This window comes from Suncus etruscus, chromosome 3 (genome assembly GCF_024139225.1).
Source record: "Suncus etruscus isolate mSunEtr1 chromosome 3, mSunEtr1.pri.cur, whole genome shotgun sequence".
Classification (NCBI taxonomy): Eukaryota; Metazoa; Chordata; class Mammalia; order Eulipotyphla; family Soricidae; genus Suncus; species Suncus etruscus.
In genome coordinates, this window is record NC_064850.1 from 14,119,405 (window position 1) to 14,145,258 (window position 25,854).

The following is a 25,854-nucleotide window of genomic DNA, read 5'->3' on the forward strand; positions in this document are numbered from 1 at the left end:
GCTGGGCCGAGAGAGCGGAGAGAGAGCGAGAGAGTCGGCCGGAGAGCGAACGCCCTGCGTGCGCCCTGGTGCAGGAACCGTGCGCCCTTGCGCCCCGGCAAGACCTCTCCGTGCCCGGGGGGCCCCTGCCCGCCACCGGCTGCTGGAGATCCGCCTGGCACCATGCTGCCCGCTCGCTGTGCCCGCTGGCTCACGCCCCACTTGCTGCTCATGTTGGTGCAGCTGCCGCCTGCCCGCTGCCATCGCACCACGGGCCCCCGGGTAAGTCGCTCCCACTTGCAGCCCAGCAGTGAATTTCTTGGGGACCCGGAATGGGGAGATGGGATGGTGCCAGACCCGGTTCCCCCTTTCCCCCCGAGATCCAGTTCCCTTGCAGACTTCTCTCCCAAGTTGATGAGATCCATTCCCTGTCCTCTTATCGTCCTCCCCAGACCCCCATTTGCAACACCCACATACCCTGGACCTTCTTTCTCCCAAGCTGTCATTGGTACTTTGGCTTTCCCAAATCTCTTTTCTCGGGGGGCTTTTTTTTTGCTCCAAGACGCTCAGAGGTCTCCCCACCCCAAGTTCCTGGAGCTTCTCCTCGGTGCAAAAAACCCCCCACAAAAACAAAAACAAAAAACCCAAAAAACAAAAAACAAAAAAACAAAAACGGGGTTAGCTTGGGATCTCCCACTGTACCCTGTTCCCCAGCTCTGGGGTTCTTGGCAGGCGACAGGGGTGGGGGGCAGCCGTGCCTCGAGTTTTAGGTTACCCGAGAGCCACACAAGGACCTTGTGTTGTTGTTTTAAAAAAAGCGGATCGCTGCTCGTAAAAGCCACAGCAGATAATTTTAATGTCCCCCCTCCTGCTGGGCTGAGCCCTGCGCCCTGGAGGAGGAGGAGAAGGAGGATGTGGGGGGCTGCTGAGAGGTGGGTGGAGGTTAGTAGGACAATGTCCAAGGGTGTCTCTGCAGAGATCTGGACTGGGTTGGGTAGGGGGGAGTGTTGGTGGAACTACTGGCTGAACCTTGGTCCTATTGGAGTTTCTGCAGGAATTGCAACGTGCCAATGCTGTGCACCGGGCAGGCTATGCAGGGCATTGTAAAAAAATCTCATGGCATCCAGCAGCATTGTTGTCTCTGGTCTGGATTCTTTTTTTTTTTTTTTTTTTTTTTTTTTTTGTGGTTTTTGGGTCACACCCGGCAGTGCTCAGGGGTTACTCCTGGCTCCATGCTCAGAAATTGCTCCTGGCAGGCACAGGGGACCATATGGGACGCCGGGATTCGAACCGATGACCTTCTGCATGAAAGGCAAACACCTTACCTCCATGCTATCTCTCCGGCCCTGGTCTGGATTCTTATACCCTCCATCTCAACTAGTGAACTAAAAGGATTCTTGCAACCTTAAATAAAAAAAAAAAAAAGTACTTTAAACCAGTGGCTTATTTGACCCAACTTCATCAAGTTTCTGGCCAGATGTAGTTGATGTCAGTTCAGGGCAGTTGTCTGTCTGCAGGGTGGCTTGCCTCAACAGGCAGCATGAAAGTCCAGGAGAGGTAGTTAGTTAGGATCTGGTGCAAACAGGGTTGACTTTTTTCTCCCCACTGTCCTTTCCTGAGTATCCCCAGATCAGCCTCTTCCCCACCTGCTCAGGCCACAGCAGGTTCTTTATTCCTTTCTTCATAGCATTTGCTCTCTGAGCTTCATCTTTACTGCTTGTTGTGTGGGGAAGAAAAATCTTGCAAACCTGGACCAGCCTTAACGACTGCCCAGATGCCGGACTGATTACATCCCGGGGCCCCAGCTATCACCGTTGAGCTCAGATTGGCAGCCACTTAGGAAAGAAAAGTGTTTGTCCCCATGTTGGGCCGCCCCTTGCTTTTATGACCAGATGTGCAACAGCAGCAGTTAAAGTGCGGCAGATTAGATCCAGGGCGTGCCATAAATCCTCCACAGCAGGCTTTCCCCAAAGCTTGGGGCAGGCGAGGGCTGCCTGAGTGCCTCGATCTTCGGCTGCCTTTGAAACGAAGCTGCTTACTTCGATATTAGGACTCGCAGCTCTTAAACTCCGAGGTCAGGAGAGGCGCGGTGTTCCCCCCCCCTCACCCCAATAATTAGGAACAGCCAAGACAGAGATGCAGACCAGAGCACCGGGCTGAAATCTGGATGCCCGCCCACAAGAGAAGCCCAGAGACAAATGGTGGGGGGCCCTCATCCGCTAGCTTGCTGGGCATGTCTTAAGTGTCTCAAGCCATATGGCTCTCCTTCCCTGCCCCCTGAAATTGGAGGAAGCAACTTTTTAGGGGAAAGTTAAAGACTTTGCAGGGAAGACAGGGACTTTGGTTCAGTTTCCCCCACGATTCCTTTAGTGTGTTCATTTGATAGAAGTGATGGAACATGGCAGGTTTTGTAAATAGTCTCGTTGATGTTCTGGCTGGGTTCTGTCTTATATTTAGGAAGAAGCTTTTGGTGACCTGGGCAAATTCATAGGCCATGCTTTAGAGCCCTTAGATCAAGTAACTGTATATATTTGGAATGAGTGGAAGACATTTTTTTTTTTTTTAGTTCTGTTTTGCAAGTGCAACTCAGGGAGGTGAACTGGTTGGTTTGCTGGAAACATTACATATGGGCCAGCACCCCAGTTTCTATGAGTTTACAGGTCACATGATTTCCACGGAGTAGCTGCAGGGAATGTTCACCCATTTCTAGAAAATATTGCGCTGAGACGCATCGGGCTAGTCTATAAGCAAGCCTCATCTGTGTCGTATTTCTTCGGTGTCAGTCTCTGAGTTTCCACCTATGTGAATTCTGCTTCTCATCTGCAGCTTGTTGGTGGTCTCAGAATTGGGGCCCTCAGTGTGAGTGGCAGTGTCATAGGAGGAGCAGAAACATCTGGCTTGTTGTAGTATCCCCTTGGGCACCCCTGGGTCTCCTCTGTTAATCTTTTGAGTGACAGGGGCTTAAGGATTGGCATCTTTTCCAGCTGGCTTTCTGGGAAACCGAGAGCATGCCCTTTGGGTTTCACGTTATCTGGCTCACTAATTGAGCTCCCCCGAGGCCTAGACCCCAATCTTTGCCCCCTTATTTGCTTCCTGCCTTCATAAAGTTCCTGACATTTGTTTGACTCTGGAAACCAGCAGCTATCAAGTATCAGATTGGAGGCTATTAGGTAGGAAGCACCTGATTTCAGCAGGGGTGGTAGGGATGGTGGGGGTGGGGTGGGATGGAGAGGGGGGGCTGCCTTTACTGATTAGCTGCTTGGATACCTGGTCAGGATTCTTTTGATTCCTGAAATGGCAGCTGCTTCTTGAATCTTGTACAATTCCCTGAAAATGTTTCAGAGAGGGACTTCTCCCTGGGATGATGGGTCTGGTCCATGATCCAGTCGGACTGAATGAGGCTGTCTTTGTCTGGTCATCCCTGGGACTGGGAGCTGGGTGAGGACAGGAAATAAGTCCTTGGTTTTCCACTCAGCACATGGGTAAGGCATCTTTTGGAATTGACATGACTGCTATTTGCCAAATGCACAAATATACTCAGGCAATACAGGTGATCAATAACCATGATCTTCTGGCTCCTCTTTCCTGGGACTTCAGCATGAAGGGAAGCAATCAAAGGTTAAAAGGGGTTCAAGAGAGTGGAGAAAATGAGAGGAACTAGGAAATGTAAGCAAAGAATTGGACTCCTTGGGCTGGAGAGATAGCCCAAAAAACTGATATGAATGTTTGCATGCAGGAGGCTTCATTCACTGCCTGGCATCTCATGGTCCCCTGAGTACTATGTCTCTGGAAACAGTCCTCCTCCCCTGCTCCCTGGGAATGGGAAATAGTCAGGAATAGCCCCTGAACACTGCTGGGTTTGGCCCCCAAATGAAAGCAAGCAAACAAAAATGTACCAGACTTGTCAATTATTCTCTGTGTGTTCATCATTCTCCCCTTCTCGATTACCTGATGCAACTTTCCAAACCTGGATCTAGTATCATTCTCTAGAAACTTGCTTGCAAATGATCCTTGTGGCTAGCCTGGATCACTTGCACCTTCTGTGTTTTCGCTCTTGTTAGAGTGATCCACTTGAGACCAGACCTGCCCTTTATCTTACTATGACTTTGCCCTCTTGTTTTTTTTTTTTCTCCTGTAAGATCTTATCTTCTTTTTTTTGGGGGGGGGGCACACTTGTTGACGCTCAGGGGTTACTCCTGGCTGTGCACCCAGAAATCGCTCCTGGCTTGGGGGACTACATGGTACACCAGGGGATTGAACCGCAATCTGTCCTGGGTCAGCTGCATGCAAGGCAAACATCCTACCGCTTTGTGCCACTGCTCTGGCCCCAGATCTTGTCTTCTTAAATGAAGAAACTGCAACCCTTGAGAGCAGACTAGAGATCTGATTGGTCAGAGTGCTGGTCACACTGTAAAATCACATGTTCTATAAATATTTACAGAAATGAATTGGACAGTATAGTAGTGTTGAGACTAGATCCCCTGCTCTCTTTTAAACCCAAAATAGCTTACTTACAAGTGATTTTTTTTGCCTCTATTTTAGTTTAGTTTTTTTTTTTTTGATATGTTTATAAAAATAAGTGTGTGAGTAATTTTGGGAAGAAGTTTGGGGTGAGGGGGCATGAAAACACTAAGGCAGACTTTGATGAGGAAGCAGATTTCAACTTTGTCCCAAAGCCTTTTTTGAATTTTGTATTTGCCAAACAAAATGTGAAGTAACTTCTACACAATTCCCTTCCATTTGGCTCATCTGTCTCAGTTTCTGGGTCAGAATGGATTACATATCATTTTCCTGTTCAGTATGGGGGAATTTATCAGAGATATTCCTCAGGTGTTATACCAATATCTAACACGTGAAATGCAAAGAAACATAATTTCCTCAGGAAGAGGAAATGATCATCTTAGAAACTTTAGAACATGCAATCAAAAGGCAAGTGCTTTAATTGCCTGCCATTCTGTCCTAAACACTCAGTGTTCTTATTGCCCAGGTGTATTTGCCCAAGAGCAGCCCTTGTCTGCTGAAAAAATATATGCATCTATACTAACTCTAGAAGCCTGAGAAGTAAAATTCCATGGTTTTACTATAAAATAAACTATTTACTATGGAGAAATAAACTAATATGGTCACTCAGGCAAGACTCATCCATAGCTGAAACAAACGAATAGGGAAAATATGGCTGAATCATGGAACTATATTAAATAAAAGAAGTGCACCACAAGATGCAGAATGATGCCTTATTATAAATTTAACTATGATTTAAAAATGTTTAAGGAAGGGGCTGGAGCAGCGGCGCAAAGCGGTAAGGCCTTGCGCTTGCTAGCCTAGGACAGACCACGGTTCGATCCCCCAGTGTCCGATACAGTCCCCCAAGCCAGGAGCAATTTCTGAGCGCATAGCCAAGAGTAATCCCTGAGTGTCATCAGGCGTGGCCCCCCCCCCAAAACAAAACAAAAACAAAAAACAAAAAAAATGTTTAAGGAAGGGCTAGAATGGTAGCACAGTGGTAGGGCACTGCCTTGCACTTTGATGACCCAGGATGGATGTGGGTTCTATCCCTGGCATCCCAAATGGTCTCTCCAACCAGGACAGATTTCTGTAAGTGACTGTGATCAATTAATTGTAAACGTCACTGCACTCGGACCAGACAAGTCAGGACAGATTTCTGAGCGCAGAAATTTCTGAGCGCCACCAGGTATGACCGCAGACCAAAAATTTTGTTTAAGGAATGCATATAATCAGTCTAATCAAATAATAAAAAGATAAAGATGACCATGGGTCTTGCAGATTTTAGAATGAAACAGGGGATGGGTTGGTAGGGAAAATGGTGCAAGTTAGTGCAATAATTACCTTATTTATTTATATATTTATTTATTTCTGGAGGGAGGATGAATTTGAAGGAATTTTTTTTTGGAGGGAGAATTGATTTGAAGGCATATTTTTTTCTGAGCTACACCCAATGGTGCTCATCCATACTTCTTGCTCTCCACTCAGAAATAACTCCTGGCATGCTCTGGAGACCATATGGGATGCCGGGGATCGAACCTGGGTCAGCCTCCTGCAAGGCAAATGCTCTACTGCTGTGCTCAGGCCCCTTAAAGGCATTTTATTTTTATAAAAAATTAGTAGCTGATTAAATAAAAACAGATCCTGCTTGAGTCTGTGTTGAATGCATCAGCAAGCTAGCATTGCAGTGAATTTGGTTCTTTGCACCTGAGGTCAGACAAAGGAAAATCCCCCTAGCAAGGACTCCCTTCTTACTATAATTATTTTTGGTTTTAGGACCACACCTGTTGACGCTCAGGGGTTACTCCTGACTCTGCGCTCCAAAATTTCTCCTTCCTGGGTTGGGGGACCCTATGGGATGCCAGGGGATCAAACCCAGGTCTGTCCTAGGCTAGCACGTGCAAGACAGACACCTTACCACTTGTGCCACCGCTCTGGCCCAAGGACTCCCTTCTTGCCCCCACTCTCCTGCTCCCTTCATCCCCTTTCCAGATGTGCAAGTGGCCCTACCTAAACTCCCATATTACGGAGTGATTATTGGCTTTTGTTTCAGTTCTTGGCCAGCTGGACTCTGAGCAGGCGCTGGCATAAGTAACTACTGCATCAGCGGGCCAGAAGGCTTGATTGTAAAGCCGGAGTGGAATGGGCAGTCTTCTCGCTCCCTTGTTACCTCGGAGCCCCCCCAGCTCTGCAGGAGAAAGACATTTACTTGCTGATGCGGATCAGAAGTCTTATTTGCCAGAGGGTGTGGGGGGAGCTGAGCTCGGGTTTGATGCCTGTCTTTTCTTCCTTCTGCCCCCACACCCTGCTTTGCAGAGGCCAGGGGAGGGGGAGCAGGGCCCTGCTTAGCAGGTACAGGGCACCCTTTCTCTCCCGACCACATAGAGATCTATTGTTTCAGCAGCCAAGTTCCTGGCATTGCTGCTGGTGGTGTTGAGGGGGATGTCAGAGGGGGAGCACCCCCCCTCCCTTCCTACTTCGCCACTTGGAGCTGTTGGGGAGAAGACAAGGGTTGGGTTGCGGATGAGAAATCGATCAGAGCTGCTTGTGAGGCCTGAGAAACAGGGTTAGCATTGTGCGCACGTGCTGGGCTTGAATCCCCAGCCACTGAGGGCATGAAAGAACTGGTTCTCCACACACAGTCCTATTTTGAACCAAACCCCGTTTCTTTGAACCCTAGAAAGAGTCAAAGCCACACAGGCTGTGAGAGCAGCGAATTGGATTTCCCTTCGCATCTGACATCATTTGGAAACGTAACGGTTAAGCTTACCTTTGGTGGGTGTCTGAGTTTCTTAGGTATGATAGTTGTGTGTGTGTGTGTGTGTGTGTGTGTGTGTGTGTGTGTGTGTGTGTGTGTGTTTGTGCTTTCCCCAACATAGCCTCATGGGATTGTAGCCTCCTGATTAGAGACAGAGCTGGGCAGTTTCCACCGGGCAGGAGAGCCACTGAGCAGAGCTAGACTGATTCTGAGAGTCTCTCTCCTTAGCAGGGAGACCAGGACAGAGTGAGGTTACACGAGTTTTGGGGTACTTTCAATTCTGACAGATACTATGCCAATGTGACCTATCTATCCTGTTCTTCTCATGTACACCTGTCTTACACTTCAGCATGAATCTGATTTTGTAAAGGCTTAATGATTTTGTTTTGAAGTGTTGATTATTTGAAGACCCACCATTATCCATCCTCTCAGTGCCCTAACCTCTTCTAGGGAAGGTCCCCTCTGCCCTGCATTGTAGGATGGAGGGTTGGGGGGGCAGTTTGGCTTTGGAGCAGACAGACCGAGGCTGAATCTGCACCTAGGCTAGAGATTGATTAAGGGGCCTTGGCTTCCTGATTTTTTTTTCCAATGGAGGTTCAAGTTTCTACACTGGAGAGGTAGACCTTTCACCTCTTATTTCTGTTTATTTTTTATTTATTTTTTTTTATGGGCTATACCTGGCGATGCTCAGGGGTTACTTCTGGCTTTGCACTCAGAAATCGCTCCTGGCAGGCTCAGGGGAACCATATGGGATGCTGGGAATCAAACCCAGGTTCATCCTGGGTTGGCCACATGCAAGGCAAACGCCCTACTGCTGTGCTATCACTCCATCCTCATTATTTCTGTTCTCACTCGCCATCCACCTTGTCCGTCCTGTTGATGCTCTTAAAAACTCTAAACCTACTGACTTACTCAATGTGCTGGGCACGTAACATTTGTGTAAATGAAGCCACATTCAAGCGTGGGCCACCGGTGGTTCGTACCAGTGTCACACATGTTTTAAATAATACCACTTTCTAGAGCTGAGATGTCTCATGTGGATCTCAGTGAGCAAAACTGAATTTCTTGGGGCCGGTGAGGTGGCGCTAGAGATAAGGTATCTGCCTTGCAAGCGCTAGCCAAGGAAAGATCGCGACAGTGGTTCGATCCCCTGGCGTCCCATATGGTCCCCCCAAGCCAGGGGCAATTTCTGAGCCAGGAGTAACCCCTGAGCATCAAACGAGTTTGGCCTGAAAAACAAAAAAACAAAAAAAAACAAAACAAACAAACAAAAAAGCTAAATTTCTTTCTGAAAAGAGAAAAAATTCCATTTTCTTGTCTTTTCTCACACCTAGAAACTACTTTTCTTGATTTGCAGCTTCCTTCTACCTTCAAAGTCAGCAATGACTTTTATTTTTTGGTTTTTGGGCCACACCTGGTGACCCTCAGGGGTTACTCCTGGCTGTGCACTCAGAAATCATCCCTGGCTTGGGGAACCATATGGGACGCCAGGGGATCGAACTGCGGTCCATAAAGGTCAGCGCGTGTAAGGCAGACGCCTTACCGCTTCGTGCCACCTCTCTGGCCCCAGCAATGACTTATTTTTATGCCACCGGCTCTCTGGGTTTTGATTCTTCTTCTCTTTTCACCAGTTAAGGATCCTTCTGATGAGTCTGTTGGTCCCATCTGCAGAGCTCAGACAGTTCCTGAATTTAGTGAATCATTAACTTCAATTCTGCTCACAGCCCCAATCTCTTCTTGCCTTATAATAGAGCAGATTTATGATGAGGATGTAACCTGATTTAGGAGGTCATTAATCTGACAATCACATTCATTAAGGGTCAGATACAGAGCCTGGCTCTAGAAGGTGCTTGATTCAAGGAGGTTGTCATTATGATCGGCATCAATATTTTTTCTTTTAGGGGAGGTTTTAACAGTGGAATTACTTATTTTTTTTTAAAATAAAGTCCATATTGCCCAAAACAGAGGTGTTAAGTAAATGTTTATTGAATAACATTTTTCAATACATGGAGATTGTTTTCTTTCCTAGTATAGTGCAAACAAGTAAAATCATCTCCTTTGTGTTAAAATATATTGACTTATGCAGAGAAAAATAGGATGAATATTTTATGCTGTTAATGGTTGTCACAGGAGATATTTTTAATAAGAATCAAAATAAGTTAATTTACATTGAATATCTTTTAATCATAAGGGAAAGTAATAAAGACAAACGTGTGCATAATTAAAACACAAGCAAATTGAAAGCTGTCTCAATCTAGATTGGTCCCAAGTCATCCTTATATCATACCCACATCCTGCACTTAGGTGGGATTGGTTTTTAGGGCTAGTAACTGTTAGCACCAGGTCTCCTATTTGTTTTCAGCAGGCTTTGAACTCAATCTGATTTAAAGAGTTTCCAGTGAACTTCATCAGGATAGCGGGGTTATAGCACGTTATGAAAAATGCCGTTACTACTGCCAGTAGGAATACAATTAGTATGATCACCTTGTTGAATGATAGTTGAAGTTACACACACACTTATTTTATTTAATCAGTTGATTTTTTGGCCCTCAAGCAGTGCTCTGCAATCTCTGGCCAACTCCCTGTGATTCTTAGCCAACTGGCTGGTGGTTCTCAGAGTTAGGGATTGAGGATATGTCTACACACACCTTTTTTTTTTTTTTTTTTTTTTTCTTTTCTGTTTTGGAGCCACATCCAACGATGGTCTAGCTTATTCCTTATGTACTCAGGAATCACTACTGGTGGGCTTGGGGGACCATCTGGGATGCTGGGGATGGAAACCAGGTTGGCCATGTGCAAGGCAAATACTTTACCCACTGTATTATCTCTCCAGCCCCCCTTTTTTGGGGGGTGCATATCCAGCAATGTTCAGGGGTTACTCCTGATTCTGAACTCAGGAAGCACTCCTGGTGGGCTCAGGAGGCTTTATGAATGCCAGAGATTGAATCTAGGTTGGTTGTACGAAAGGCAAGTGCCCTGCCTGATGTGCCCCCCCCACACTCTTGCAATATATATTTTTTTTTTGGAGGGAGGTAAACTGAGCAGCGGTGTTCAGGGAACCTGAGCTCTGCATTCAGAAGTCACTCCTGGCAGCTCAGGGTACCATATGGGATGCCGGGGATTGAACCTGGGTTTGTCCCAGGTTGGCCTCGTGCAATACAAACTCCCTACCACTGTGCTATTACCCGGGCTCCTATCCTTGCAATTCTACTGCAGTTTATGCACTATAGAATTGGTTTTGTTGTATTTAAAATTATCTATAATAGCAATTTTTGTGAGATAGTAATGAAACATTGGAAATGTGGGACTGGAAAATTAAAGAAAATAAAGAAATATTGGAAACCAGCTAAAAGCCCATCAATAGACTAAAATATAAATAATAGTATATCCAAACAATGGAATGTAATCCAGTGTTAAAAATGACTCATATAAAGCTATGCACATTCTAGTGAATCAGTTTAATAATAAAAATGAATGAAAATGGCAAATTGTCTAGATTATTTTTTTGCTATTTCTATAAATGTTGAAAGTATACAAAACTGTAATTGTTTAGGGGTACAGACATAAATAAAAAGTGGATGAGAAAATTAGAACTTGCTAACTCTGAAGCTTAGGTTTAAGACAAAGAGGGAGAGAAACCAATAGGGACACAGAAAGTTTTCATTTAATTGGTACTGTTTTATTTTTTAAAGAGGTGAGAACATGAAATTTTAAATTCTCTTTTTATATGTATATCATAAAGCATAGATTTTCTTTTTTCTTTTGGATTCTTTTTTTCCCCTTTATTTAAACATCTTGATTACATATATGATTGTGATTAGGTTTCAGTCATGTAAAGATCACCCCCTTCTGGGCCGGCGAGGTGGCACTAGAGGTAAGGTGTCTGCCTTGCAAGCGCTAGCCAAGGAAGGACCGCTGTTCGATTCCCCCGGCGTCCCATAGGGTCCCCCCAAGCCCTAAGGGGCAATTTCTGAGTGCTTAGCCAGGAATAACCCCTGAGCATCAAATGGGTGTGGCCCCCCCAAAAAAGAAAAAGAACACCCCCTTTATCAGTGCTACATTCCCACCACCAATGTCCCAAATCTCCCTCCATCCCACCCCACCCCCACCTGTACTCCAGACAGGCTTTCCAGTTCCCTCATTCATTTACATGATTATGGTAGTTCTCTGTGTAGTTATTTCTATAAATGCACTCACCATTCTTTGTGGTGAGCTTCATGAAGTGAGCTGGAAGTTCCCTCCCTCCTCTCATTGTCTCTGAGGATTTTTCCAAAAATGACTTTTATTTTTCTTAAAACCCATAGATGAGTGAGACTATTCTGCGTCTCTCTCTCTCTCTCTCTTTCTCTCTCTCTCTCTCTCTCTCTCTCTCTCTCTCTCTCTCTCTCCCTCTGACTTATTTCACTCAGCATGATAGATTCATGTACATCCATAGATTTTCTATAAAAATAAAAATGTGTTCAGATGAATCACAGTGGTTTTATGATGTTTCTGTAAAGAACCTTCTGCAACTGATAAGCACTGGTGTTCCTCTCTGCCTGTTCTGGCATTCTGAGTTTCTAACTGTACTTTCTGTCCTGGAATCTGTAGGAAGGAGGCCCATTCATCTCAAATTTATCGACCACTGAGTTGTTGAAGTTGTCTAATAAAATTGTAGAATGCTCAACTAAATCTGAATTTAGATTCATTAAAAATATTTTAGTGTAAGCATGGCCCCAATAAAATTTTTTTTTTAATCTGGGCCGGAGAGATAGCATGGAGGTAAGATATTTGCCTTGCATCAGAAGGACAGTGGTTCGAATCACAGCATTTCATATGGTCCCCCTGAGACTGCCAGGAGCGATTTTTGAACATAGAGCCAGGAGTAAACCCTGAGCGCTGCCAAGTGTGACCCAAAAACTAAAAAAAAAAAATTTTTTTTTATTTGTACTGAATATGATAATCCTTACATGAAATCCTTTTTTGGGGGGAATTATTTGTTTATAGTGATTGATAGTTAAAAAAGAAATAGGGCCACTTAGGGCTGGAGAGAGAGTACAGTGAATAAAGGACTTGTCTTACATGTAGCTGGTTTAGGTTCTGTCCCAGGTACTCATGTCTTCCTTGCCCCTGCCAGAGTGACCCCTGAGCACAGAACCTGGAGTAAGCCTCAGTATAGCTAGGTGTGGCTCAAACAAAAACAAAACAAAGAAACAGGTAAGCAAAGAAACAAGAAATAAGGCCAAAGAGATAGTATAGCAGGTAAAGAGCTTGCCTTGCATACAACCAACCTGAGTTCAATTCCCAGCACCACTTTTTGTCCTCCAAGTCCTAATGGACAAAGATCCAGGAGTAAGACCCAACCTTTGCTGGGTGTGACCCCAAAACCAAGAATAGTTTTTTTTGGTCTACTCCACTCATTTACTTGGCAGTTATTTTATTTATTATTTATTTATTTATTTTAATATCAAGGGTATAGTCTTTTTTTTCTTGATGTTTCTAGCAAGTAACTTTCCTGTTATGCTATATAAAATATACCATGGCTTTAGGAGTCAGATAGATAGTACAGTGGGTAGGACATTTTCCTTGCATACTGCTGGCCCAGATTTGATCCCTGGTATTCCATTCGGTCCCCAGAGTCTATCAGAAGTGATTTCCGAGCACAGAACCAGGAGTAATTCCTGAGTACCACCGGTTGTGGCCCCACCCCTCAAAAAAAAAAAAAAACAAAACCTCCAAACAAAACAAAACACAAAACAATATATCAAATTTTATATTTTTTGGTATTTAATATTTATGGAATTTATGTTTGCTGTTAGCATGAAAATGTCTTCTATTAAGATTATAGAAATTAGATCATATTTCTTAAGGGCATAAACTTTCACAAATAAGCAACACAAATCAATCATTAATTGTTTTATAGGAGTTTATATGGCACTTTCTGAGAACTAAACTGCTTCTTCTAGTTCTGTGGTAAGAGCCCTTGTCCTGTGTTTCAGAAATTTCCAATTACTATTGGAAAGAAGATGAGTCAACAGGAAGTACTTCATCAGGGAATTACTTGGGGAAGTTTATATAAGTGTTCCCTTGGTATTCCGGAAATGGCACAATGACTTGGCAGAGTATTTATACTTACCTTCATTGTTGTGCTCTTTCCATTATTTAAAAGCTTTTTTATTATTATGAAAACGTTCAGATATTCTCCCCAAAGGAGGGATAGTATAATAAATTCAAGTTGCAACAGCAAACAATTTCTGGCTAATTTTGTTTCTTCTATCCATTTTCCTCGTTTTCTGCTTGGCTTAGTTTTTGAAAATAATTTTAGACATTGCATATTATCATCAGTAAATAATCATATATACATATAAACATGTCTAACTCAAATGTAAAAGATTAATTAAAAAGCCCTAACTATAATTCTGGTCAGAACCAAAGTATGTTATCAATAATCCCTTACTGTTATTCAATCAATGGTTGTATCTCCCCCTTGATGTCTCAAGTATGATTTCTGTTCATTTAAAAGGTCAGTTAAATAAAGTCATATATTGGCTTTTTTCTATATTTATTTTTTACTTTAACATGTGTATTATTTTAATTTATGTGTTGTCATGAAAAAGTGATTTTTTCTTCCTTTTTAATCAAATAAATTCTTCAATTGAATCACCACAAGATACACAGATGCAAAATTGTTTATGATTGAATTTCAATTATACAATATCCAATGCCCATCTTTCCACCAGTGTACATTTCCTGCCACCAATGTTCCTCTTTCTTTCCTGCCCTTTCTCTGTCCTCTCCCCTGCCTGCCTCATGGTAGACATTTTTCTTGTTTATCTTTCTCTGTTTTTCCTTTTACAAAGTGTGATTTACACTATTGTTATTGGAGGGATATCACAGATACCACTTTACCTCCTTTGAGCACCCAGTTCTTGTCCAGAGCGATTATTTCCAACTATCATTGTCATAATGGTCCATTCTCTGCCACAACTGCATTCCCTACCTACTTGTGGCAACTTGCTACCATGGGCTGGTCCTCCTGGCCCTTGTCTCTATTGTCTTTGGGAATTAACACCATTCTATACTTTTTTTTATATTTCACAAATGAGTGCAATCATTCTATATCCCTCTTCTTCTGCCTCATTTTTCTTAGCATAGTACTTTTCACATTCGTACATACATAGGCAAATTTCATGACTTCATCTTTTCTAAAAACTGCTTTCGTATTTCATTATAAACATACTATATTTCCTTATTCACTTATCTTTTCTGAGGTACTTGCGTTGTTTTCAAATTCTGGCTATTGTGAATTGTGCTGTAATAGAGGTGCAGAGGGCTTTTCTGAGTTGTGTTTTTGCACATCTAGGGATATTAAAGACCCAGTATTGCTGGGTCATATGGGAACTCTAGTTCTACTTCTTGAGGAATGTTTTATTGTTTCCAAAAAAAGGTTTGACCATTTGATATTCCTACCAGCAGTGAATAAGAATCCATTTCTCCCTGCATCTATGCTCGCGCTGGTTGTTCTTGTTCTTTTTGATGTGTGGTGTGAGATAATATCTTGCTGTTTTGATTTGCATCTCCCTGATGATTAATTATGTGGAACATTTTTCATGTGTCTTTTGGCCATTTGTATGTCTTCTCTGAGGAAGCTTCTGTTTATCTATTTTCCTCATATTTTTATGGGGTTAGATTTTTTATCTTGTAAAGTTCTACTAGTGCCTTATATATCTTAGATATTACCCCTTATCAGATGAGTATTAGTGAATAGTTTGTCTCATTTCATGGGTAGTCTTTGTATCCTGATTATCATTTTCTTTGAGGTGCAGAATCTTCTTAGTTTAATGTAAACCCATTTGTTTATCTTTGTTTCCACTTTCTTGGTCAGTGGTATTTCATCCTTGAAGAAATATTTAGCTTCAACGTCATGGAGAGTTCTGCTTATGTTTTCCTCTATGTACCTTATGGTTTCAGGTCTGATATCAGGTTCTTTAATTTATTTTAATTTTTAATATTTCTCTTAATCTGCAAGTCCTCTCCCCCACCTCAGTTTTGTTTTGTAATTTGTTAAATAGGGCTTCACAATGTATTTATCTGATTCCCTTGCTCAGATATAGACTTGGCATTTTTGGTATATATTTACATATAATAGCATATCTGTAAAATAGAATATTTCATAAAAGTTGTTCTGTGCTTCTATTAGGAAAGACATAATATTTGTCTTCTTAGCATCTAATGACAGTCATTTTGATTTCTGTAAAGTTATTAGGTATTGCCATTGATGTAATATTTATAATTTAAATCATTGTGATTTACAAAGTTATTTATAGTTGGATTTACGCATAATGTTTTAGCACCAATCCCACCATCAGAGTCAACTCCCCTCTATCAATATTACCAGAGCCCATCCTATGCCACCACTCCCTACCACAGTATGCCATCATGACAGGTAAAGGGTAGGGGAGAAGTCTTAAAGGGTTGGAACACATGTTTTGCACGTGGGAGTTCATGATGGGGGATCCCCAGAAACACAATTCTCTTGGAACCACCAGATGTGCCCACCCCATCCCATTTCCTATGAAATAAGTAATAGGTAACAGGCTATATTGAAAAGGGATTATAATTACTTTTTGTTTTTATTGATTTATAGCCCACACTGAGGGAATCAAATGTGCAATGCCAATGGGGTTGGCTGTGTGCAGTTTAAGCACCTTTACCCTGTAATATTCTCACCTCAAGCCTAGCTTTTCATAATGAGTATAGGATTGCTATAGTGGTTCCATGCTTCATATTGACTACTTTTTAGAAGAAACAAAAGAGAAAATAGGTTGTTTTTTTTTTAAGAAGGGACAATCTTGGGCCCGGAGAGATAGCACAGCGGTGTTTGCCTTGCAAGCAGCCGATCCAGGACCAAAGGTGGTTGGTTCGAATCCCGGTGTCCCATATGGTCCCCCGTGCCTGCCAGGAGCGATTTCTGAGCAGACAGCCAGGAGTAACCCCTGAGCACCGCTGGGTGTGCCCCCCCCAAAAAAAAGAAGGGACAATCTTCATATCTAGATACTCTCAGAGAACTTGAACTCTGCAGCTACTGATCTAAATCATATCAAATACCACTTGGCTTACTCTAATCCTGTGGTCCAGAAGAAAGTGTTGTCATGAATGACTTAGCTTTAGATTGCTCAATTTAATGAATTTTTCTAGAGGGAGAATTTAGAAGAACTATTTCTGGAGGTGAGGGACATGTTCTTCCTCCTGCCTTCTCCTGATTTCATGACATGCCAGGTTGGGGAATAGAAAGGTTAACCTCCAGAGTGACTATTTGAGGATTGTTAACATTTGTAGACCAGAAGTGTGGTATGTAATGAGAAATATGCTGAGTGTTCTTACTAATGGTCCTAATAAATATGGTCATCTCCTGTCTCTGTGCTATCAATTTCTTAATCTATTAACAGGGTGAAATGCCCTCTGAGAATACTACTCACAAAGGTGCTCCAAAATTTGGAGCTGATAAGAGAGTAAGGGAACTTAGGAAGAATTTGGATGCCCTCAGAGCGGAATAAATAAACCAGATGAAGATGTTTCCAGAAGGTACCTGGCATGAAGAAGACATGATTGCAAGATTGAAGAAATCTCAGAGATCCTTTCATTTTCTTAATGAAATAAGGACTGTCCTTAGATCCACAATGGGACAGCTAGAGTCAGAGCTCAATTCTCTGCCATTATCACTTTGTTCATGATCTTTTCATTCAAGATGCCCGGGAGAATTTGGGAAAGCAGCCAAAGTCTTTCTGAGGGGAGGAAATAGCTGGTATCTTAATAGAGGATTATATTTCTGAGTTTCCTTTGGCTAATTTATTCATTTACAGAGGTTAGAAAACTCAAGACTTAGGGAATGCAGAATCAGCACCATCTTCATTCGCTGAGGGTTGATGTAAAGGAAACTTATATGTCACTGAGCCTGGGTTTTTCTCCTTCAAAAAAGCTCAATCCTGGTTTCAAAATTATGGAAGAACTTTATTAGGGAAACACGAAGCACAGCAGTTAGAACAGGTAGATTGAAGAAGGAAAGGTTAGGGCTTGTTTAGGACTCTCAGTGCTTGCTCTTATTACAATCAGGAGCAGATATACACAGGGGTAGATATGGAACATTGTAATATTTTATAATGGGCACAATATTTCCTGGGAGGACTTTTGAAACCAACACCCACTTTTAAGGTGGAAGTAGAAACATTTATTTTTGGGCCACATCCAGTGGCACTCAGGGGCTCTGTGCTCAGAAATTGCTCCTAGCAGGCTCGGGGGACCATATGGGATACCGGGGATTGAACCCAGATTGGCAGCATGCAAGGCAAATGCTATTACACCGGAACCAGGAAGTAGAAACTCTTGATGGTTGGTTGAAGAGGGCGTGAAAGTACCCTGACCCTCTGTTGACATTGTTCTGCCTTTCTGCCAGTGACCTCAGGAAGTTCTGGGCAGATGGTCAAGTGTATCAGTTCCAACATTCATTGGATCAGGAATGAACAGAGAACCAGAGGTTTCATTCCTATCTCTTTCACGTTCTTATTGGCTTTGGGGATCTTGCACATTCTCCTGGAGGCATGCTATACTTTCTTATCCTAGATAGAGTCCACAGACTAGATTCTACTTATTGCCTCTTCCCTATTTATACTTCTCCTTTGCAGTAAGTTGCATCTATTGGGTGATAAATAGTTCCAAGGACTTGAGCACAAGACTTGTATACACGAAGTTCTATATTTGAACCCAGGCACTGAATGGTACCTTGAACGCTACAATGTGTGATGCTTGTGACACCAGAAACCATGGTTTGTATTATATTACTTCACTTGGCCTTAGTAATGATTGTTTGCCCAGTTGAATGAGTGTCTCTGGGACTGGTCTCCCACATCCTTGAGCACTGCTTGGGACTTCCCCTCAAATAGAGAGAGGGAAGAAAGTGTGTGTGTGTGTGTGTGTGTGTGTGTGTGTGTGTGTGAAAGAGAGAGAAAAAAAGAGAGAATAAAATGCTCTTCTAGAATTATCCTTCTTTCTGAAGAACTTTATTTTTTGAGTTTTTGGGCCACACCCGGTGATGCTCAGGGGTTACTCCGAGCTATTGCTCAGAAATCACTCCTGGCTTGGGGTACCATATGGGATGCCAGGAGATCGAACCTCAGTCCATCTTGGGTCAGCCGCATGCAAGGCAAACATCTTACAGCTGCACCATCGTTCTGGCCCGTATCTGAAGAATGTTTAATGTCTCATATAGGCAACCAATTCTCTGTGTTCAGGATTTTTTTTTTATCTGAAGTTTTATTTCTTCTTCACTTTGAAAGGAATTTCTACTTTTTTCAAAGGATAAATTTGCAGTTTAGATTTTTTTTCCCCCTCTCTCACCATTTTTAAATGTTTTGCTCCACTATCTTCTAATTTGTAAGGTTTCTGAGGAGATCCCTAATGTAATTCTCATTGAGGAATTTTGTGCCTCTGGCTTCTTTTTAAGATTCTTTTGTTTTATCTTTGACTTTATAGTGTCTGACAATGAAATGGGACGTTTATTCTGTTTGGTCTTCCGAGTTTTCTGAATCTGTGTTTTTGATGTCTGAAATTAAATTGGGGGGAATTCTCAGTTACTATTGATTCAAATATTCTTTTTGTTAATTTCTCTTTTTTTCTTCTGTTATTTTTTTTTTAAAGACATGTCACATCTTTTTTTGTTTCTGTTTTTTTTTTTTTTTTTTTTTTTTTGCTTGTTTGTTTTGGTGATGCTCAAGACTAATTCCTGGCTCAGCACTCAGGAATCATGTCTGGCAGTGCTTGGGGGACCAAATGGGATGCAGAATTGAACCTGGTTTGGCCACAGGCAAAGCAGACACCCTACCTATTGTTTTATTGCTCAGATTCCTCACACCTTTTGTATTTTCCCACAGTTCTTGGATATTCTCTTCCATTTTAAAACTATTTTATTTTGTTTTTTTTTTTTTTACTTTTTAAGCTTAGATTTTCCCCCCTCTATTGTGTCCAGTCTATTAATAAATTTATCAAAGGCCTGCTGCATGCTGCATGTGTGTTTTAAACTCTAACATTAGTTTTTTTTTTTTTCTTAGAAGTTTCTTCTTTCTGCCCACATTACCAATATATGTCTCTCAGGTATTCCTCCACTTAGATGGGACTAGATGATTAGAGAGGTCTGGGATTGGGTATGACCCTTATTATAAGTTGATCAGGCTCTAGTAAAATCTCAAGAAATTAGACTCTGGTAAAAGTTTTTGCTGGCAGGCCTTGTTAAGAAGAAGCAAATTCTCTGGATATTTGAAAATAGTATTTACAAAGATTGATGAGTGCAGTTAGAGAAATAACTACATTAACAACTATCATAATAATAGTAGTGAGTGAGAGAAATAGAATGACTGTCTTGAAGATAGGCAGGGGTAGGGGAGGTGAGAGATGGAGGGCACTGGTGGTGGGAAGGTTGCACTGGTGAAGGGGTATACACTTTTTATGACTGAAACCCAACTACAAACATGTTTGTAATCATGGTGTTTAAATATAAAAAAAATATGGTACACATACTCCTCGCTTAACGACCAAGTTCTGTTTCAATCACTTGATCGTTAAGCAAATTGGTCGTTAAGTGAGGAACTGCATGTACTGTATACATTAGTGCAGCATATGCATGATACTTGACAATACAGTATTCTGAATAAGTAAAATAACGAGAAAGAGCAAACTGAAAACTTCCACTTGTTTTCATTTGCATAGGTTGTGTCATTTCCACACAGTACTGCAATGTATTACAGAACATAAGGTTAGTAAAGTAGGTACATGAAAGCACCAAAAACCACAGTACCATACTGCAGAGTGTACAAGATGGAAAAAGGATATGTAAAATAAAATAAAGTAATAGTGAAGAGATGGTCATAAGTGCGAGTGGTCGCTAAACAGGTAGGTCGTTAAGCGAGGAGGATCTGTACTTAGGGAACAGAGATCTAGCACAGTGGGTAAAGTGCTTGCTTTGCATATAGCCAACCCAGGCCCAGGTTCAATCCCTGCCACCAATATGGTCCTTGAATACTGTCAGGAATAATCCCTGAGCACAGCCTAATATGGTTTCCTCTAAATGACAATGATAAAATACTTTCCTTCCTACCCTGCTGGAAGTAGAAATGGGTTTTCTCTGACTTTTCCTAAAAACCTGATTGACTGTCTCCAAAGTTCAAAGGTAACTTTGAAAACATGCTGAGCAGGTGTTTTTGAGTACTAAAGTAGGTAAATTGGGCATCTGTGGCGTACATGTTTTCCCCTTTCTGCACACACTGTAAATGATAGGCTCATGACCACATAGTACAGTTCCTGGAGCTTTCTGTCTTGTTATATCACATAGACTGGCATTTATCCACGAATTTGTTTCCTAGGCACTGCATGTTTAAATAGCACTGCATGGAGGTGACTCTCATGCACATTAAAGTTTGAGACATCTTTCAGTCAAAATTGCAGAAGGAAGTGAAATCTGCATGGCCAAGTCATATGAGGCATAGCTCATGAACCCATGGCCTTTGCAAATGCTGTGCCTCAGAATTTGAATTTCTGTGTCCTTTTATCTGCTCTTGCCCATATCACTTATAAATGTAAAGACAAACTACCCTCAAAAGAAGGGGCCTCTTGAAGTCTCTGACATCTGTTATTACAGATGGGATATTCTTATTAATGTTTAGAGGAACGTCATGCCAGCCATCCCTAGGCTGACATGGAATTGAGAATTTTAGTTGGGCAGCATGGTTCTGAAAGTGTGAGGTCCTATTTCTGGAAGACCAAGTCCTGAGGGTTGTATATAAGTGCCATGCCATGCAATGAGATTTAAGATGATTTCCAGTTCAGCCCCAGACCTATACTCAAATACCCAGACAGAGGAAAAGAATCATACAATGAATACCGAGTATTGCAGTCCAAATGGTCTCAAAGAGTTGGACCCTGAGGTTTATTTATGCACTGACCATTGTTGCCCTCTGGATCTGGCTGCTTTGAATTTGCACTCAGCTCTAGTTAGGGCAGGGCATTTTGATTCTTTCCTTTATTAGGTTTTTCATTTACAAGTTGGCTTTTGACACACTGTGGGAGCCAAGAGTGAAGTTATGTTTGCCTCTGATCTAAAAAAATCTATGAGTTAAAAAAAATTCTGATTCTTATTAGGAAGAGACATCCTTGGAAGCCTGTGACAAATGTCTGAGAAAAGATCTTTTGCCAGATGGAGGAATTGTGCAAGTGTGTATTGCAAAAGGCTTTGTATTATGTCTTTGTTTTTTTTTAAATGCACAAGAACCTATTCATTCTGCCCCACTGGGAAACTGGGACATGTCAGACTGCAAAGTTATACGAGATGTCCAGAGAGAGAAACTCAGTTCCTTCATGTGGTGACTCTGCCCTTCGCCATCTTGAGAAGCCTTTTGTAATAAACATCTGTTGTTTTAGTCTAATAGCTAGTCTATCTTTTCTGGTAATATACTTTGCTGGCTTGGGATAGAGGGAAACTCTTCCTCACTTTTATTCCCCTGATTTAAAGTGAACTGACTGAGAAAAAGTGTGATTTTTGGGCTTGGTTGGCTCCCTCACCCCCTGCAAGGATAGTATTGGGTCATAAGCTAGACTGAGGAATGAAATTATGTCTCTTTTATTGCAATTCTTGGGAAAGGGAAGAGTTGGGGTTGGTATACTTTGAACATAGTTTTCTATAGTGGGTAGTACTCACTTGATCACTGAATGAAAAGAGTAAAACCAACACAGCAAAAAAGAGCTGAGAGAGGAAAGAGGTTTCTGAGGGTATACTTTAAGTATCCATATACAGTTATATTTATATTTCTTTTTTTTTTTAAATGAGCCACACCCGGTGGTGCTCAGGGGCTACTCCTGGCTCTGCATTCAGAAATTGCTCATGGCTCGGGGGACCATATGGGATGCTGGGAATAGAACCATCGTCCATTTTGGGTTGGCCACATGCATGGCAAACGCCCTACTGCTATGCTATCTCTCTGGCCCCCTATTTATATTTATTTTATATTCTCATCTTTTAATTAGTAAACAACTGCTTTTATTTTATTTTATTTTTTGGTTTTTGGGTTACACACAGCAGCACTCAGGGGTTACTCCTGGCTCTATGCTCAGAAATCGCTCCTGGAAGGCTCAGGGGACATATGGGATGCCGGGATTCAAAGCACTGTCCTTCTGCATGCAAGGCAAATGCCCTACCTCCATGCTATCACTCCTGCCCTGCTTTGTTATTTTTGTATAACTTCCTCTTTTCCTTTAAAAATAATTTGTTGACTTATGAGGAATTACAAAGCTATAACCTTATTCATGAATCAGATCTGTGGTTCAATGTTTGAGCACTGTTCCCTTCACTAGTGCTCACTTCCTTTCACCAATATCCCCAGTTTCTCTACTACCCTGGCCTTCCTCTCTGGCAGCTACCTAAAAATTTAGGCATTTTGGTTTACAATACTGTTGACGGATAGGGTATCATGCACATTACTTTATCTTCTTTTAGAACTCAGTTCTCATCTAGAATGACCACTTCCCTCTTATCCTCTTCACCCAATAGAGGTAAACTTCCTACTAAGGACTTATTCTCCTGTCCCTCTTTCTTTGATATATTTGAACTGAGCATGATACTTTCCACATCCATCCATCCATCCATCCATCCAATCCCATCCATTCATGTAACAGAAAATTTAATAACTTCATCTTTTTTAACAACTGTGTAGTGTTCCATTGTGTGTGTATATAGACATTATCATTATATATATGTATATATATATAATTTCCTTATGCAGTATCTGTTGTTGGACACTTGGGCTTTTGCTATTGTGAATATTGTGATGAACATAGAAATACAGATGTCTTTTCTGCATTGTGTTTTTGGGCCCTTAGAGTATATTCTGAGGAATTGCTGGGTCATATGGAAGTTCAGTTCCTAGAATTTTGAGGAATTTCCATATTGTCTTCCAAAAAAGGCTGGACCAGTTGGCATTAGCACCAGCATTTCCTAAGCATCCACATAACATTGGTTGGTGTTAATTTTTGTGATGAGTCTCTTTGGTGTGAGGTGGTATCTCATTGTGTTTTGATTTGCAGTTCCTGTATTTTCATTTTGATGTCAGTCATTTCCAGTATGAACTAAGTATGCCCACAGTTTCTTTGCGTTTCCTTCCGTTAAGAGCATAGACTTTGTGAATTTAGGCTGGTCTTGGCTTGCTTTGGCTCAAAATGTGATGGAATCCACATGGGAGAAATAAAAGAAGAGAGAGCAAGAATGCAGACAAGCGAGGGAGCAAGAGAGATAGAGAGATGCTCAACACAGGCTTTTTCAGAGGACAAGAGAGCCCCTTTATCTCATTTTTAAGGGGAAAGTTTATCTCAAATGATTTGGCTTGGAATGAAGACTATAATGAATTGCTGCTGATAAGAAAAACTTTTTTTGGGGGGGGGCACACCCAGAGATGCTGAGGCTTTACTCCTGGCTATGCGCTCAGAAATCACACCTGATTCCTGACCATATGGGATGCTGGGGATCGAACCCAGGTTCATCCTGAGTCAGCCGCATGCAAGGCAAATGCCCTCCAGCCCCAGAATATTTTTTTTGTTAAGAAGACTCTTTTCTGATGGCACATCTGTTTATTTCCTTTCAAATATGAGTCATACAGGTCACAATGATCAGAAATGGTCCAGACCTAAACTTATGATAGCACTGTTGTATGCATGGAGTTATAGGAAGTACTAAGACCAAGGTATGGACTGGAAAGGAAGTTCATTTTACTTTGATGAAGACTGATGTGAAAGTATACATGGAGGGAGGTTGGAAAGGCAAGCTACAGCCAATCACAGAAAACAATGCTGAGAGTGAAGGAGTTAAACTTGGTAGGGATAGAGATGATGGGGCTCATAGAAAGGTTTTAAGAAGCCAAATGGCATGACTGATGCTTGAGAAAGATTAGAAAGGCTTAGAAAGTGAGTAGTTTGGGGTATGTGTGTATATAACTGAAGTTTGAGGGATCAGATATGAACTGCATAAAAATACTCATGTGGGCATAATAAAGGTCTGAGTCAAGGAGGTTGTGTGATGCTAGAAAGAAGGATTAAACTACCAAGAGGACAATGTTGGTGAAAAGTTGCTGAAAGTATTGAGAATAGAAGGGAGAGCCATTGAAATCAGCTTTTGTTTTGTTACATCGATGATTTTGGAAGTTTTTGGAAGGTGGTGCCACAAACATTAGTTGGTGTCCAGGAAAAGAACAGAAGAATAAAGGAGGACTATTGTGGATTTGAAGTTGAGGTACCTCTACTCCAGGGGAGGCTACTGGGACGTATTCTAGGTCTGATACAGACATAGGAGACACCAAAAATGTGGATGAGTGTTTAAACCATAGGAATGGATTATGTCCAAGGAAAATTAGTTCAGACCCTGAAGAAAGCTATTTGTTGGTGGATATAGGAAGAAAAGTCAGAGAAGAGGATGGCTGTAGACTGAAGTTTCCAAACATAAGGGCAACAATAGCATCTAATCCCACCTGCCCTTCTTACCATACAGCAGTGGTATTTTTCCCCCATGGTCTGGACAAGCCTGGAACTCTAAGGGAGACAATACAGGGTGATGTCTAAGGTTAGCTAATAAAAGAACATGTGGAGATTGGAGTAGTAGTACAGTGGATAAGGTGTAGTTAGTGCCATGTATAGCCAACATTAGCCCCAAACTAAAATAAAGAAGAGGTATTTTTCACTAGTTCTTTTAGGATTTGCATCTTTGCAGTGGTGAATCCCCATCAAAGAATCAGAGGTTGCCATGATTGAAGAACTCAGCTCTTCCTGGGAATACATGTGTAAGTATTTTGCCAGTATCCCTATTTGTGGTTCAAGGGATGCTAGCATCATATAAAAGACATGAGAGAAGGTATGACCAGATGATGTCTGCCTCTAGCTATAGATTATATAGTTAGATATATATATATTATATATTATTATAGTGTCTTCAAATATTATGAACAGGAAAGACAAGTTATCCTCGATGGAGCTGAACTTATGACATAGCACATATAATTTGTGAACATGACTGTTTTGGAGTATTGAGGACCAAATAATTATGTGCCCTTCCCTGCCTGCTAGCACATATGTTAAAATCTCACCCCACCTTGTGACAATATTAGGATATAGAATGTTGGGAGTAGATGAAGTTATGAGAGTAGAATTCTCATGAATGGGATTATAAGTGACTATATAAAAGAGACTTCAGTGGGCTCTCCTAGGCCTTTTGCTTTGTGTGGGCATAAAGAGAAGGTGCTATCTATAAACTTAGAAGGGGATCCTCACTGAAAAGGGATAAAGTGATATGCATGATACTTCTTCAGTGACAACATTGCAAACAATTTCTAAAAGGAAAGTGAGAGAGAGAGTGAGAATGAGAATGAGACAGAGAGAGTGAGAGAATGAGAGACACACACACACACATACAGAGAGGCAGAAAATGTGCACTGGTGAAGGGTGATGTACATTGTATGATCGAAACTCAATCATGAACATCTTAATAACTGTGAAAATAAAAACCAATTATATTATGAACAATTTTGTAGCCACGGTGTTTAAAACAATTT

At 41.7% G+C, this 25,854-nt stretch overlaps 1 protein-coding gene across 1 annotated transcript in view; it reads left to right on the forward strand.

The window, feature by feature from the left end:
• The window catches only part of SMOC1 (SPARC related modular calcium binding 1), a 159,070-nt gene continuing 133,216 nt past the window's right edge, over positions 1 to 25,854 (forward strand). Inside the window, exon 1 of the mRNA XM_049770435.1 lies at positions 1 to 261. Coding sequence (XP_049626392.1) covers positions 163 to 261 — 99 coding nt within the window. The 5' untranslated portion in view covers positions 1 to 162. The remainder of the gene's footprint in view (positions 262 to 25,854) is intronic.